Source organism: Melanotaenia boesemani, chromosome 3 (assembly GCF_017639745.1).
Source record: "Melanotaenia boesemani isolate fMelBoe1 chromosome 3, fMelBoe1.pri, whole genome shotgun sequence".
In the NCBI taxonomy this organism is placed as follows: domain Eukaryota; kingdom Metazoa; phylum Chordata; class Actinopteri; order Atheriniformes; family Melanotaeniidae; genus Melanotaenia; species Melanotaenia boesemani.
The window spans coordinates 20921796-20939362 of NC_055684.1; the positions used below are offsets into that span (position 1 = coordinate 20921796).

The 17567-nt window shown below is 38.2% G+C and overlaps 2 protein-coding genes across 6 annotated transcripts; one reads left to right on the top strand and one right to left on the bottom strand.

The window, feature by feature from the left end:
* Window positions 1–685: 685 nt before the first annotated feature.
* Window positions 686–5418, bottom strand: capza1a (capping actin protein of muscle Z-line subunit alpha 1a). Its single transcript, XM_041981399.1, has 10 exons — window positions 5315–5418; window positions 3765–3828; window positions 3603–3654; window positions 3457–3520; window positions 3117–3323; window positions 2947–3026; window positions 2722–2800; window positions 2549–2620; window positions 2367–2429; window positions 686–1545 (listed from the first exon to the last, which is right to left on the bottom strand). Exons 1-10 carry the CDS (start codon window positions 5348–5350, stop codon window positions 1405–1407), a joined length of 858 nt encoding a protein of 285 aa, XP_041837333.1. The 5' UTR covers window positions 5351–5418; the 3' UTR covers window positions 686–1404.
* A 1098-nt stretch (window positions 5419–6516) lies between these two features.
* Window positions 6517–16621, top strand: ncoa5 (nuclear receptor coactivator 5). 5 transcript variants are annotated; one of them, XM_041981382.1, is made up of 12 exons: window positions 6517–6641; window positions 8358–8418; window positions 9624–9893; window positions 10142–10249; window positions 11466–11529; window positions 13484–13690; window positions 13774–13892; window positions 14201–14336; window positions 14505–14704; window positions 14798–15002; window positions 15149–15243; window positions 15661–16621. In XM_041981382.1, exons 3-12 carry the CDS (start codon window positions 9725–9727, stop codon window positions 16218–16220), a joined length of 1863 nt encoding a protein of 620 aa, XP_041837316.1. In that variant the 5' UTR covers window positions 6517–6641; window positions 8358–8418; window positions 9624–9724; the 3' UTR covers window positions 16221–16621. The 5 variants fall into 5 exon arrangements, with proteins under 5 accessions (XP_041837316.1, XP_041837314.1, XP_041837315.1 ...); XM_041981380.1 differs by having other exon boundaries at window positions 6518–6641; window positions 14502–14704; XM_041981381.1 differs by having other exon boundaries at window positions 6519–6641; window positions 14204–14336; window positions 14502–14704.
* Window positions 16622–17567: the final 946 nt, after the last annotated feature.

Consider the following 17567-nt stretch of genomic DNA (forward strand, 5'->3'; position numbering starts at 1 on the left):
GCGAAAACACTTTGGCAACACACACACCCACACAAAAACCTGACTGAAAACAAACAACTTTAGGACAAACTTTTTTTTAACATTAAATGATTTAATAAAGACCGGAAGTAATTGTTACTTTCCAGTATTATACGACGAGTAGCCAATGTCAAGTAGCCTTCTCTGTCAGGTTTATGTTGACACTCCCTGCAGTCATAGTTATTACATTTTCACAAGTAGGTACAATATACAGGACAGTTTGGTCTCTAATTTCATTTAGGACACAAGACTTAGGTGAGGTGTTATCAACTATCAACTATTTTACCAAACTTAAAATGATAAATATACCATATGTAATATATTTAATTTATTATTCTCAATTTAGAAATTAGACTCTGCATTTGACCCATCTCTAGATCCACTAAAGAGTGTTTCAGCACCTTGGGAGCAATTTGTATATCAAATAACAAATTGTTAATTATATTAAATTAAATATAAAATTATATATATGAAAAAGCATTTTAAATTATTTTATAATTGTTGTCTAAACATTTTTATAAACATACTTAGAAACCGCAGTCAGCTCTTTATCTAGTCTATATCATTCTTAGATGTTATAAAATGACCATAGAACAGATACTTAAAAAATGATCAATAACAAAAACCATTAATGATCTCACACAAAGGATCATCAGTGCTTGAAAGCTAACATTTGGAGGAATATTTTTTATTTCATTAATAATAATTGTACTTACAGTTTGTATAAAAAATATAGCACAAGCTAAAGGCAAACAGCTGGCAAGAGGACACAGATCATTAGTCCACATGTCAGAAAGAAATGAAACAATTAAATCTCAAGAGGAAGGACAAAATCTGGTTGAAGAATGGGACAAAAACAAAAGAAGAAAAAGAAAGTTATGCTACAGGTTACAACTTTGCAAAGTTTCAGGAATGCATTAAGTTAAAAAACAAAAAAACAAAAATGTCTTGACTGTGATTCAATGGACGTTTCCAATCAGGTAACAATTCAAATTGCATATATTGGTTTGCCTTCTGTTTATTAAAAAGAAATAGAAGGAAAAAGAAATATAGAGGTATTTGAAGCTTTCAAATGAAAGTTATACATTATAGAAAGTAAAGATTAGTTGCTACATGAGAAATGAGGAAGAGCTTTTGGAGGATGCGTCCTTTTGAAGCGCAGAGGGATCAGAAACATGCGAGTATTTTATGTGAGAATTTGGATGGCAGGAGCCAGCCAAACGTTCAGTGTCACCAAAAGGCATTATTTGTTAAAAAATAAAAATATATGTTTACAAATAAGTAAAAGTAACACAATGTTGATATTTTTTTTAATGAAGGCATCCCATCTTACAGCCCAATGGAACCTACAACTCAGTTTGTCATCACCCCGACAGACTGGATTTTCTAGGTGCTCTGCATCTCCTTGCCGATCTTGTAGCTGAGAATCTTGTTCCAGTCGATCTTGGTGCGAGTCACTGGGAGCTGTCTACGTAAGGCTTTGAAGGTGGTGTCTGACATGGTCTGATAGTTCTCAGTGATGGATACCTGAAAGACAAAAAAGAAAAGTACATTAGTCATCATTTCTAGCTGTAAACAAAACATAGATGTTATCTGCAATTTTAGTTTGTACTTCTAATTATCAGTATTGTCCTTGTCTTGACCCAGCTTTCTTTACATATTGCCAAGAAAATAAGAAATAAATGAGAAAAACATGAATAAAACATCCTATGAATGGACACAAAGTATGAGGTTAAGACAGAGTTTTAACTACTCTAACAAGCTTATAGCATTTTTCTTCTCCAACACAGCTTGAACCCTCTTAGGCAAACTTTCTTTTAAAGTACTCCAGTAGTTTTCAGTAATACTTCTCCAGGCTTCTTGAAGGACATTTAAAGCGCTCAAGATGATTTCACACTGCTTCAGACAGGTAAGGATTCATCACTCTATAAGACCTGTTGCTGATATTTAGACTAGTGCTTGTTCCATTTGTCAAAGCTCAAACTTCTTTTATCTTCCTTTCCTTTATAAAGACTTCTTGACAGCCATTCTTTCACGGTCATCATTTCTGATGAGGTTCCAGTAAACAGAGGATGGATCAGCTGAAGGTCCAGATGCCTCCTGAGTCAGGACCTTACTAAATTTTTTTTCTATATCTTCAGGACATCCCTTTAAGATACTGTTAATCTGTCAGAGGGTTTTTTTTCCTCAAAGCCCAGCCATTTCTTTTGCACTAAGATAATAACACTTTATTAGTGTCTGTCATAGAAGTGCAATAAAAGTGGGGAAAAAACTGTCTCTGAGACAGGATCCTAGTAACAAAGTGTCTTTAACAATAAAGTGAAAATGCTTTAAGAATTATTACATACCTGGTATTCATTCTCTGCTTCCTCAATTATTTTCACCAACTCCTTTGCAGTCTGGCTCTCATTCTTCCAAAACATACAATTGGGAAATAAGTAAACCAACCAGGACCAAAAACAGTGGCACAGACTCCCATCAGATAAGAAGATGGAAAAGATTAACTATTAAAACAAGAGAAGCTACTTACAGAAACAGTTAGTGATTCCTGTACATCTTTATGGCTGACCAGCTGCACATTCCCATCCTCATAATAATGTACCTATGATAAACAGAGGAAATGATATCTGGAATAATTTAATAATGAAACACAATTGACTTCACAGTTAGGCTTATGTTAAGGACAATAATCAATCAACATACCTGTACTTTTAAGACTCCAACCACCTGTGCTGTAGACTGTGAGACGCTAAATTTCCACTCAGACCTGTAGCGTCCGTTCCTGGAAAAAGAAAGTGCAAAAGAAAGTCCTTTAAAGCCAACTCCAGACGCATTGTTGGGTCTACACTGCAGCAACATTACAGTCTGGCTGAATTTGATTAAGAAGTTCAAAAAGAAATCATTATCCATTAACTACTATCAACTTACCAGAAGTTTTTAGGCTCAAATTGATGGCCCTCGATACAAGCAATAATGGTCTGCTGGCCATCGATTGTCTTCCCATAAACCTGAAGCAAATGAAAAATAATGAGCAGGTGAGTTATTGTGTGCAGGGCCAACTTTGGCAGCTGTGGTGCAGGCTGGGAGAGTGATCTCACAGTGCAGACTCCACTGGGGTAGTGCTCTTTGACGTAGGTCAGCAGAGCAGAATCACAGGCGTCTCTCCATGACCGGAGAGCTACCTCACCCTCATGAGGGCGGGGGTCACTAACTTCCTTCCTCAGGTGGTCAAACTTGAACGAAATCTTATTGTGAGGGTCAAAGTAGCGTCCATTTCCCAGGTCTCCATGCTCCGTTATCAAAACCTAGTGAGGAAACAAGCAGAGAAACCCAATGTCATAATCATGAGGAGCAAAGCTGAAGTTTTCGAGGGTTTGATGAGACAAGAAATTGATGAAATATAATATATATTTATATAAATAAAAAAATAAAACTTGCTGGATCTTCATATCCATCAATTGTGGCACGAGTGAACTGATCCATATTGTACTGGGCAAAGGCACTGCATCAAAAGAGATAAAAATCTTAATTGTCATGCAAATTCATAAAATCATAATATATCTGCTTTGTAAAATTACACTTACTGAGCTGCACCTTCCCTGAGAAGATTGTCATTGTTGAGCAGAAGTCGCACATCTGAAAAGAATTACCAGAAAATAAGCTTCTTTGTTTTGCTTTTATTTTTTTCAAACACAACAGATGCTAGTAACCTCAAATTAAAGATGTAAATCAAAAAGAAGGCTAACCGTTGAAAACTTCACTGAACTCCCCTGGAGGAGCATGCATCACAAAATTAGCTGCAATGCGGACCTGAAAATATACAAAAAGCTCATCATGATACTTAAAATGATAAAAAAAAAAAAAAAAAAACACCACAAATAAAGTGATAACGCAGGTTCCCTGAAGTTCCTTTCATCAACTAAGGCAGTCTGATTGAGGAGGGTAAAAAGTAAGCAACACAAACCTGATTTTTTTTTTTTTTTTTTTGTATATTTGAAAATTTGCCCATTTACCCTTATTTGAAAACAAAATCAATAAGAAATTAAATCAAAGCTGTTAGTAGCTGCCAGAGTACAGCAGAGAGCAGTGGGCTAATGTTCTTGGCTGGATTGGTAGCTTTATTTGACAACCACTTGTCTACTGTTGCACAAGTGCTCTTCTTAGCAGCCAGTATGCAAATGAAGGCATATACGGTCAAAACCTAAAATAAAGTACTGCTGCTCTTATATGGTCATTTATGACAAGTTATATCAATAAAAAAAGCAAGGAGGAGAAGATGCATAGATCATAAACAAGTTAAAAACGTTTTAACCAGCCCTTCATCTGAGTAACAGTTGCTGCCACACTATTGTGTGGTTGTGCCAGTGATGCCATCAGTCAAACAGGGTTATTATTGCCTTCAGGGCTGCAGCTGACACTGACCTACAAACTGGCTGTCCAGCTGAGAGGGCAGAATAACCCAGTTTCACTGCTGTTCTCACTCCATTCAGATTCCAGAGAGCACTTGGGGGCTCAGACTCAAATTCTGACATTGTGTCTACTAAGAATAATATCAAGGTAAATTAGGCAAAAAAGTTCAAGTGGAGAATTATTTAAATCGTGCCATCATATTTGCAATAATTTCAAAAGGTTTACTGCTGTAATACGGGGAAGTGCAAATCCTTGGCCACACCACCAGCCTTAGGAATGCAAAGCGTTACTTTGCAACATGTTGCAGCATGATGCAGACAGCAAGACCAGACACCGCAAGGCCCAGTAACACTGCAGGACAGTCTGCCTAAGGCTAAGTATCAACAGCAAAAAGTTACTGTCAGAAAATGCAAAGGCAAAACATGGATAAAGTTGAGTTTGGGGGAACTTGTTTACACTTCTGATGTTATCAAAACCGGTTAAAGAGGCTAGGCTAACTTATAGTAAACTGGGTGTGGGTGGTTTTCTGCACCGATGCCCTGTCATTATCCTTACTGTAAATGCAGGAAGTAGCTCGACTTCCACCGATTTAGCACTAGCCAACGATAACAAATTAAATTTTATGAACACTCATGCTAAATTAGACAACGACCAAAATCACATGATGTTATAATATAAGAGACGGAAGGTCGGAATTATATTTGTAGGTTTACAGGAGGAACATTTAAGGTCTTGCTCTGAACTGTCAAATGCAACATAAGCTAGCTCCACCAAGTCTTAAAACGGCCCACTGAGTAATTCATGCTACACCGAGAGGTTGTCATAGGGTAAACTTTCCCGGACAAAGCTTCAACGTAACAGAAAATAAATATTTTTCATGTAATACCTTCTCCTCATCGCTGAGCTCTTCGAAATCTGCCATCTTGATTAAATGAAGCGTTAACAAAGCAACGGTGGGTGGATGTTGCCAGGTATGTGTGGGTCTCCTCCCAGCACACCGCCCACCCGGAAAATGATGAGCGAAATCCTCGTGTTCAGAATTTTATGTTTGATTTAAAGAAAAAAAAAAAAAAAAGAAAAAAAAAAATATATATATAGGGTCACAGACTGTGTATATATTTTGTATATGGAAAATAATAGTTGCAAATATGCAAATACTGTATATAAGAGCATTATTGGATCACATCATACGGTAAACTACATATCACAAACTCGAAGCTTTAAAAAATACAATAAAAATACTTTATCTATCATAATTTAATAAAGAGGTTTATGTTTTCCCATGAGAATATAATAAGCATAACTTTCCCAAAGAGGATAAAGGAGGCAAAATACAGATCTGGCAACCCCCCGGCTGCAATTTGCTTTGGGTAGATGCCGCAAATGAGAAGTTTTAATATTTTATTCTACAGCCATTTAGCAGACAACACAAGCAAGACATCAAACAGGAGGGGGCATCCTAAGTGGTAGTCAGACTGCTGTGAGTCCAGTTGGACACAGATGCTGTCATGTATTGCTAGAGGCAGTGTATTTTTTATTTTTTTATTTTTCCTTCTCCTCCCTATAATAGTCAGGGATTTTACTACATCATAACATCAGTACGATAACTCTCAAAATTTAGTCACAATAGCTTCAAGAATGTACAAAATGCTCTTGGAATATGTCACCATCAGAAAAGAGTAAGACTTGAAAGATAGATAGATAGATAGATAGATAGATAGATAGATAGATAGATAGATAGATAGATAGATAGATAGATGACAGAAATGCTCAGTGTAAGATAGCTAGATAGAATATAGTTGCATGAAAGTGTGTATTTATTTATGATAAAATCAAATGGCGAGGATAATTATAGAATAATAGAAAAGAAATACTTTATTAATCCCTTTGGAGAGTCCTCTGGGAAATTTGGGAAGGACTTCATTAATTAATTAGAATTAAAGCAATAATGTAAATTTTTTATAGTATATATAGATAGATAGATAGATAGATAGATAGATAGATAGATAGATAGATAGATAGATAGATAGATAGATAGATAGATAGATAGATAGATAGGCTGCCGGAAGTGCTACGGCGTGTTGCCGCTGCCACAATTTGAGCTCGTTGTATCTCGCGGTTTCACTTACGCACATGCTAGCTGGGTAAGACGATACGTTACGCTTGTGTGGGGCCTCGGGCAACTTCAATAAAGACTAAAGTGCACTTTGATGGTAAGTAAAAATTTGCTCTGATGTCCACAAAATATTATTTGTACTTACTCGTTAGCTTAGTGGCGGATAGCAACATTTGAATAAGCCGTTAGGTTTTAACCTTCTATTAGCTAACGCGACGTAGCTAACGATCAATGCTAACCTAGCTGCTGCTAGCTACATCGTAGCCACACAGAGCATACAAACTGCACAGAAAGGAGGCTGTGTTTCTTATATTTCTTTATTTTAATGTCAATTGAAAAATAATTTTAGATGGATTTACTTGAAACATCGACAAAAGCTGTGCTATCTGTTATGTGCCTTGGATATCCCGTATGGTATATCATTTGTAACGCGGCAGGCCTGAGGAATGGAATGGACTCCACCATCTTAGCTACTTAGCTAACATCATGTTATATGATGCAGCAGTAAGGGGCCAGTGGGTGGGCTATTTTATTTATTATTCAATTTAAAAAAAATCTGGTATAGTTATTTGTTGTTTCATGCTCAAAATCGAATAAATGACGATGTTGAAGTCTAGTGTACTCGAGCTAGTCCTGTTATAATATGCTGCGCTTATTCACAACACAATACACTGCGATTATCTTTAACGTTATCCCACTATGACACAAAGAAGTTCATATTAAAAATGCCATACGATTGTGTTCGTAGTGAAAATCAGTGTCTCAAACATGGTGCTCTTTGTTGATGAACTTTGATAGAATTAGTTCCTATTAAAAAATGAATTTTAAGATTCATTATTCCAGGACACGAGATGTTTTGAGGATGGAAAATTCTTGGATTTAGTTAATGAGATCTGTGAAGGCATACATTTTTTGTTTAAATTTTGTATTTAATATATAGTTTTATATTGTTATATCTGAATAAAAATAGATAAATAGTACATTTACGCGGATGTATGTTTAAAAGCAGAACAATATTTATCTGGATTATATCAGGGGATAACAGGAATTTTAGTACGCTTTTAATCTGTACCATTAATGCCTGTCTACTCAGCACTTTTTTTTTTTTTTTTTTTTTGCTGTATTAGTCAAAATCTTGAGGCACATTCACTCCAAACCCTTTCATATTAAAAGATAAAACGGTTGGGTTGTGAGGGTAGTTTTGCATGCTGGTTGTCCTTTAATAATTATTAAATAAATTGTAGCTCTATGGAAACTTTCCTACACCATGGTTTTCCCTGAAATGTACTAACTGCTGCATCTCAGCTAAATAAACTGAAAAGAGCCATGCTGAATGCTTGATGTGGCACAAACCCTCGGTGGACAACATATGGCTGGTGATTGAAACTGAAATAATAGTAAGAGTTGATGTGATCGTTACTGAGTCAGTTATACCTTTAAAAGCAAGAAGCCAATAAGAGTTTTTGTTTTCCATACTTGGATGTTTAATTATTTTGTGCAAAAATAGCAAATAAAACATTTAACCAGTGACTAATCATCACTATACTTGGATTGTATGAATGAGGTTTTGAGGAACATGATCCTAAAATGTGATCTGTGTCTAAATGACAAAATGTTATCACGCTATCGGATTGATAAACTGGTCATTTTAGCATCTTAGGTTTAAAAGAGTTGTACATAAACATATCTGCAACTTTTTGTAGTGTTTAATTTTTTTTAGTGTGTTGTGGAGCTGCTATAATTTTTAAAGCATTTTAAGTGACTTGTTCTTTAAATTTTGGTTAACTTGTAATTTTTGTTTTCTCCATTTTAGAAAATTTGGGTCTTCGAAACTAGGCAGACACCAAATCCAGGGCATCTAGGTTCAAGTTAAGGTATGTAAGCAGCTTCTCCCTGCTAAAATATAACATATTACCTATAATTTGTGCTCTGTGTGTTGAGACTCAAGAGAATAATTCTCTGTTTTGCTATGAATTATTTTTATTTTTTAGGGGGGGAAGCAGCATTTGTCCCGAGTACCTCTGGGAATATGCCCCCCCCCCCTCTTTTTTGTGAAGAGAAGGGTGCATTTAAATTTTGACATTTTTGATTGTGAGCTTATTCTTTTACTTCATTTAATACCATTTTCACCAAGACAATTCAACTATCTCAAGAGAAGAGGACTTTGGAACAAGCATTTCATCTCATTTGACCAAGCGCTGTTTGAAAATCGTGAACGGCAAAGTGAAATGCAACTATCCTAACGTGGGTGAAATTTTCTTGGGTGCCGTAACCCTGGACATCATAAAACTTTGTTGAATATGTGATTCAACAATCGTGACATGTAGATTTGTGTTTTTGACCTCCAAAACTTGTATTTTAATATTTTAACATGGAAAAAATAACATAAAAGAAACCTGGGGATTTGATGGGGGCAACTTTTTCTTGTTCTATCACTGTTCGAACCGCAAGACAAAAGGATTACTATTGCCAACGTTCATATTTCAGATCGTGTTTCTCCGTCAATCCTAATCCATGCGACATTTAACTGGGTAAATTAGTTTCCACCATGAACTGTCCACCGAACATTTGAGCTTTCGGTTATCTGGAGCATCTAAAAACATTTAACTGCTTAAAAAAAAAATATTACCCAAAGTTTATTTATGACCACAGCTAAGTGTGCATTTCTACGATGAGGTCAAAAACCGATCATTTGTGGTAATAATAAAGTGGCACGCTGGTTTTGCCAAACTTCCACGTATCTACATGATGGAAAACTTATCACCTCACAGTCGTGGCTGAATATTGACTTTTCTCTTGTTGTTGAGCTCTCTGCGTTTGTTATTCACAAAACCTTCAACTCTGTTGCTTGATCTATTATTTTTAAAGCAAGCCCTCAAAATGTTTTGAGCACAAGGGAAACAAAAACCATATTAAAGAAATCCAACCAGAAGATGTTCTTTTTTTTTTTTTCCTTTATTTTTTCTTTTACAGCACTTTAAATTTGCTTTGTCTGAACTTTGATGTGATTTTTCATCTGAAAATTTTCAATCATTTAAAGGAATATGATCTCCTTTATTAACTCACTGACATGTTTCAGGATTGTGGATGCTTTAAAGACGCTTATTCGCGAACAACCCAAACCTGTTCGAGCATTTGAGGTGCACGAAGAAAGAAACCGGTAAACCTTGGGATCTAGTCATGTCTCGCAGAAGAAGCCGCAGCCCGTCACCAGGGCGATATTCACGCACCTGCAGCAGTAATGATCCGAGAGATTTGGAGAGAAGGATTTTTGTTGGGAATTTGCCGACTTCTGACATGGAAAACAAGGATTTGGAAGACCTGTTCAGCCCGTATGGGAAGATAGTCGGTTAGTAAATTTATAAACGTTAAGTCGCCAATTTTGATTCATAACAGTTTTATACCTGGGATGCTGTTCCTGAATTTCACCGCTATTGAAGTGTTTTAGCTGTCTGGTAACATTCACTTAGACGCAAGTCTTTTCATTAAACAGAAGAGTATTCTTAAAATATTTTTTCAGGTTGATGATTGGATAGGTTTCCTAATGTTCTTAAAATTGGTCCTAAGTTTGTGCCACTCAAAATATTCCTCTTCCAGGCGTATCCTTGTTTCGAGGGTATGGATTTGTACAATTTGAGCGCGTTGAGGAAGCTGAGGCTGCAAAGGCGGCTCAAAAGGGCCGAATATATAAAGGTTACAAAATAGGTAAGCCTAAACTGCAGAAAGTATGATTGTATGAGTAAAGAGGATGCCTTTTTATTGTTTAACCATGGGCATGTTCGTTTTTCTCATTTCTTGTCTTTCTAAAAAATATCAGCAAAGAAAAGAAGAGAAAAAAAAATGCTATTTCCAAAGATGAACTTGTCTCTTAAATTATTCTAAATGTAAATCCTGAAGACCAGATGCAACATTTTTGCCCAATAGCACCAACACAAGCAAGAACAGCCCACAGCTCAGTGGTCCACATGTTGCTGATACAGTAGAAATATTTAGATAGGCCAGTAGTCTCTTGCCCAACCTTTACTAGATATTTGCCCTGGACAGTAAAGTTAAATGATCAGTGACATCAGTCATGTCTTAAACAATAAAACTCTGATGTCTTGGTGACTTGAAGGGAGAGTTAACAAAAGTTTGCACAAGCTAAATTTTTTTTTTTTTAGTCTGTGTTCGCACTGCAGACAGAAATTTTAAAGTAGCGTTGCAGTCAGATTGTGATTGCTAGACGAGTCTGAATTCGAATGTAAAGCCTCCTTTTGCATTTTGACCCAGTAGTCCCTGGACTCTGTTGTTCCATGCATCATCTTCTAATCAGTGTACAGACATGTTGCATTTGGCCTTATTGGGTTATTTATTAATCACAGGTTTATAATGCTCTGTTCTTCTAGAAACCATTTACCAGCAGCATCCAGTAAATGGGTTTAACAAAATGAGAAAATCTGAGCCCCATCTGACCGCTAACATGATTTATTGCAACTCACTGAGACAACGCAAACGAGTACATTGTGACAAAGTTCAGATCTATTAAATCTCATGTTTTATTTACAACGGTGTTCTGGAGATTTGCTCAACGTGGATTCATTTGCGTCACTTGAGCGTGGAACTTGTGGTATGGAGATTTTCTGAATTTCAATGCAAATTTTATTACCATGCTAACGCTTCGCTAGCGGCAAGCAAATTTTATAAGTGAGAAGTTTTTTTTTCTTCCCCCCCTTCATTTCTCCGTCATTCCATTCGTCCGATTTGGCAACTCGCTTTGCTTTGATCTGATCGTTCGCCTAGTTTGGATTTCCAAATTTGGATCTCGGCACTCAATTTCACACGGGTGGTGAAAATGTTGGCGCGGCCACACATTTTGCGTGAACAACATTAGCTGTTCTACATGTCATTGTTATGTTCAACGTTTGGATTGATTTATTTTCAGATGTAAATATGGCAGTGGAGCGACGGCAAGCTAAACCTCAATCCCAGCAGAGCCCTCCACGAAGGTAAAGTAATGCGAAATGGATATGAAGAACTACCATCGCTTCTGAGGTGTCGGTATTAAAATCAAACAAACAAACAAAAAAAAACATTAAACTTTTTCCTGACCTGTAATTTCTGCCATTGGTGAAGTCCTCATGGAAGCTGCTGCATCATTGGATGAGTTTGTGATGCCTTGTGGAACAGTCGATATTCCACCCTAAGTTAAGATCTCCTGATGTTTCGAAATAAAGGAGAGAGACATGGGTGTAATTTAAAGTGTCGTCTCTGAGATTCTTGAACTTTATAATTTCTCAGCAACAGTGTACTTTGTGATTTCTGTCACATTTCATCTTGTGACTAGAAAATCCAACTTTCTGGTTAAAGCAAATATTAATTCTGGCCTGCAGCGTTTGGAGAAAGCAGGCTTTATATCCTGCAGCATATGGACTTTTACACTCCATCAATCACCAGAGGGGAAAAACAAAACAAAAAGCAAAGGTAAAACCGATCTGCTGAGACCACTTTTACCATGAGGAACAACCTCTAAACCTCAAAAGTAGGCTGTCATGCAGACAAGTCCTTAAAGAAAATAATTAGTTTATTTAATAAAGAATAATTTATGGTTTTAAATGAGCTAAGAGGTGTTGAATTTTGAAAAATTTGCAAAAAAAAGTTCAGTTTTATTCTCAACCGCTGCCACCCATCAACCAGCAGAATAATAAAGCATTATTTACCTGTGTGGTAGCAGCGCGTCTGGTGGTCACCAAAGACTTAACACACTGAAACCAGCTCACAGCTGACCACATGACCACAATTCTCGCCCACAGCTAATGATTGAAAACATGCCCACACATCAATGAGGAACTGCTTCAGGTAGATGTGGGTAAAGTGGGGTTCATTTCGTAAGTTGACTCTGAAACCTCCAAAGGATGAAAATGGTGAACTATTTATTTTCTCTTTGTCATCTGTTTTGTATTCCTTTGCAAAATATTTTGGATTATTTTGCAGTAGCGTTTGCATTTAGCTGATCCGCCTGAACATTTGTCAAAGTTCAGTGCATTGGTCTGGCTTTGTTCGGCCACCGTTTAAGGGAGAGATATTTGACTCTGATATTTTCAGCTGTGTCATGTAACTGAACTCCTACTAGGCATGTTTTCCTGAAACAGCTGATTCTTTCAGCTGAAGATGAGAAGGTGCCCATCTTTATCTTTAACTGGTAAGATGAGGTGCAGATGTTAATGTAAGGTAACAAAATGTGTTGCAAAGGAATGGTTTATATTTTTAACTCGTCTTATAATTAGAGCCCCACTTAATTTGATATAAAAGTAGTTTTCTCTGTTTCGTGAAGTAAACATGCTACAGATTTTACCAAGTTGGCTGATGGTGATGAACTACATTAGGTGAGTTCAGGAATATCTCACCACGATGTTAAACCTGACTCAAACTGTTTTTTTAAATACTCAAATCGGGTTTAATCGGGTTGGACCTTTGACAACGCTGATTTTGTTTTGTATAAAAAAAAATCACATTTATTATTTTTTTTTTTTCTTTTTGAGCGTGAGATTGTGGTTTACTGACAAAAGGAAACTGTCCGAACCGTGTAGAGCTGACGGTGCAAAATAAACCACCTTGTTATAAAAATATTAGCAGTCGCAGTGCTTGTGCTTTTTAATTTTATGATCGGTTAACGTCAAATGATCATCGTACTTTGTCAATCACTGGACATCTTTGAAAAGCCGTTGGAGGGTTCAAGAGAGTTGCTTTCTGGATTAAATCAAACCAAAAGGTTTTGGTTGCTCTGCTTCACATGTGCAGATATCTTAATAAACACGGGTTAATTTGTACTTTAAAAAAAAAAACAAACAAAACTTTAGTCCTCGTCCTTGTCAGCAGTCTTGACGTTCCTGTAACCAGCTGCAGTATTTCATTGGCACTTAAATCTCCTCCTGTTAGGCTGATTATCAACTTTTCCCTCAGGGCCCCGTACAGCAAAGAGCTCCGGCCTCGGTCACGCTCACCCATTTACGGGCGCGACGGACGTGATCCGCGAGACAGCCGTGATGGGAGGGACTCTGGTAGAGAGCCGCGACCAGGGAGCCACTCTCGTGATCCCGATTATCGGTACCGTGGCTCTGAGAGCAGAGACAAGGACCTCAGGGGTGATCCACGGGATTCTGCATACAGGTGACGTTCAGCCCATCACCTGCGACTTGTCATGGTTACTTGGTCATGTTTCTGTTTAAACCTGAAACCTTTTAATACTGCAGAGATGATTATGACAGATACTACCGCAGTGGCAGTGCCGCAGAGGACTACTACCGAAGGAAGGATGAACCTTACAGGGATCCTTATGTGGATCCCTGGAATGGACGGCGTGAGACAGGAGGTATGTGGACTACACAAAGCACATGTTATACTTTATTCACCCCAAAAAACCTGAAGTGTAGTATTTTAATCTGCCCTGAACATTTCACTGTATTTTTTTTCTCATTTTGAAGACAAGCCGGCAGCATAAGGCTGTTGCTGCCATATTTAAACTTGTTTGATTATATTTTAAAAATTTGTGAACATTAATTTGTGAAAGTGAAATATTTTCACCCTTTGAGAGCTGTGCCTTAAATTATTTTAATTTTACAGCCAAATTTAAAGTAAAGTGAAATAAATGACAATGATACTGACACCACCCCTGTTCAGTAGTAGATGACCGCGCCCGTCCTGAAGAGCGTCGCCGTAATGAACTCTATCGACAGTACTATGAAGAACTGCAGCGGCGCTACGACACTGACCGCCCTGTCGACTGCTCCGTGATCGTAGTCAACAAGGCGCAGAAGTAAGTCCACTCTCTGGTCTTTACAGGAAGTACCGATCATGGAACCACAACATTTCTGTGAATATTCAACCAGGACATGGCATGTTTTCATTTCATATTGCTCCTGTGTGTGTGTGTGTGTGTGTGTGTCTGTCTATCTTGTACTTTTTCTTTTAAAAACAACTGTAGGGAGTATGCTGAGACGGTCGGGCGGAAAGTCCGTGATTTGGGAATGGTGGTGGATCTGATCTTCCTCAATACAGAAGTGTCTCTCACCCAGGCGCTGGAGGATGTAGGCAGAGCCCGCACTCCCTTTGCCATCATCATTACCCAGCAGCACCAGGTTCACCGGTCCTGCACAGTTAACATCCTGTTTGGCACACCTCAAGGTGATTCAGAGAGAAAATATGCACATGCGGCACGTCAAAGATGCATCTTCAGTTGTTTTTTTACTGTGCTTTTCTGTGTACTTGCTGCTGCAGAGCATCGAAACATGCCTATGCAGGACGCCATGATGTTGGTTGCCCACAACTATGACACCTACAAAGTGGAAAACCGTGAGAAAGAACGTGAGGAGATCGCCAGAAAAGCAGCCAAGATGGCGGATGATGTGCTACTCAGGGAACCTGACAGAGAGGGTCACCCCATTTCACTTCTCACTGCCATCACCCTGCTGTCAGAAAACAGGTATCAGGTTTCATGTTTCATCATTTAAACACGAGTGTTGTGTCCTATGTTAATTATTAATAAATCGCAGCTTTGGCAAAGGTTGAGTGTAAAATATCTAAAATACACTTGATTTCTGAATGTTTACTGTGTGTGTTGTGGGGTAGGTTTTTAACTCCAGAGGAACTGGACAGTCTTGTTGCGTACCTGAAGGACAAAAGAGCTCGTCTGGTACGAAGCAGTGGAGGAGATCCTCTTGCAGGTAATAACGCTATCAAAGGACAAATTCAAGTTTTTCTAAAGCTGATCTTAGATTAATACTTGTACACAAATATAGACTCTGAATGTCGTCACGTTAAGCTTTGAATAAAACGGAAAGAAGAAATGTGCATTTTGAGATAACATCATTGTCCACCCAGTCAAACGTAAGATTAAATCAACTAAGTTATCAATTTAAAATCATGCAGTTGTCATTCTATCGCGTAGATGCTGGGGAGGGAGGGAGTAACTCAGTCCTTGAAAAACTGCTGTTTTGTATTGTAGACATATTAAGAACTATTGTCACTCATCATGTCTCCGTACAAGACTTTGAATTTACTTTACTGGACTTTGTTCCAGACGTTAGGCGGAAGCCAGCATTATTCAAAGCAGCAGTCTAACTGAATGTGTTCCCTTCCAGCTTCAGTCCACGTTGGAGCTTCTGCAGGAGTTCATCATGATGTCCCACTGTCAGCTGCAGGACTCCCACCGTCTACTCACAAAGCCCCACAGTCCGGACACCACAGCCTGTCATCAGCTTCCAGCACCTCAGCTAACCCCAGTCACCAGCAGGAGCTGCAGGCCAAAATCCTCAGTCTGTTTAACAGCGGCTCTGGGTCAGGCACCAGTGGCCTCGCCCCTCCTGCCCCCCAGTCACACCCTTACAGCTCTCTTGGCCCTTCTCCGTCCCAAAACCCCTCTCGCCAACCTATGTCCGGGCCACCTGGACCTGTATCCCAGGGTTACGGCACGCCACAAGGCCGCTCGCCTGTAACACCAGTTGGTCAGAGGGCTCCTGCAGCTGCTTCAGGCATTAATTTTGACAACCCGAGTGTCCAGAAAGCTCTTGACACACTCATTCAGAGTGGACCATCTCTCAACAGTCTGGTAGGGCCTGGGGCTTCTCAGCAGCCGCCCCCAAGACCAGCCCCCAGCATGAGTCAGGTCCCACCCATGTCTATGTATCCCCGACATTACTGACGAGCTGTAGCGATTCACGTGTGGCCCACCTCTCCTGATAGAAGTAAATACCACATCTTTGTCTGTGTGATGCATTTACCAGCTTAGTCTTGGTAGACTGTAGGGATATTTTGTAAAGGTTTCTATTATCCCCCCCCCCCCCCCCACCCCAATATATTGTGCTGTTAAAATTGGGTGAGATATTGAGACTACTGATAGTCTATATTTTCGATTGTTAACCTGAAAAATTTTATGCGTTCTTTTTACAATTGAGTTGAACAGTTGAAGCTATTGAAGTACAGTTTTGGTTTTTGGTTCTTTTCCAGCCATTACCTGTTATGTGTTTTCTAGTTTTGCGCAATGTTTTAATTTGTATTTTGTTGTTATGATCCAAATAAGACAATTAAAAACTCAAGACACAATTGCTGTAATAAAATGGTATTGGTTTATTGCATTTTGTGCTGACAAATCTATAAAATGGAACGGGAATCGCCAGAAGCCATAGATAAGCATTTGAAATGTAAGATAAAACTACTTTTTTCCTCTTTTTAAATGTACCATGAATCACAATAGAGAACAATACGTCTTTTTTTATTTTAGAATATTTAACTTACACTGACACAGAAAATAAACACCTCCACACTAACTGTATTTGATTTATTTACACGTAGCCCCCTCCCACCCTTGCCCACAACCAACCCCCCAGCAGTTACAAGTGCACATGTACACATACACTCCCACAGAACTGAAAGGAAACACTACAGCTTTACCATTTTCATGTAATTGAAATTTGATACAGGTGTGTGTGTGTATGCTGAATGCATCATCTATGTATGATATAGTTTTCAAGCATCCATACAAAATGTTTCCTAGTCCAGTGAGTTAAAGGCAGGTGTGGAAAGTAACATGTTTCCTCTGCAGGGAAGTGCTGTTTGTCAAGTATTTGAAAAGATTTAATCATTAAAGTGAGAATATTTTGGGAAACGTCTCAGTAAAATGAGAAGATGAATATAATCCATGTCTGTAGCTAACTTAGCACAAAGACTGTAAAGGGTTTTGAGGTTGCACAACTCAAGTGTTGAAAACTTCAGCAGTGCTGAGGAGCTTTTCAGTCTGCTTGCTTCTCAAAGAGAGAGCATTTCCCAAAACGTCCTAAACGAGAGGAACTATCAACATCCCAAAACCAAACATTTTACTGACTTAAGATGTTCATATTTGGTTAGAACAGCTGGGAGGCATGAAAATGAATTTTGATCAGGCAGCTGACACACCACCTTTCAAACAACTTTTCCTCATATCTCATGAAACGTTTATTTTCTGAAAGTTTAACTAACTGCTACACATTTTCAGAGGACGGTAACAAGATTT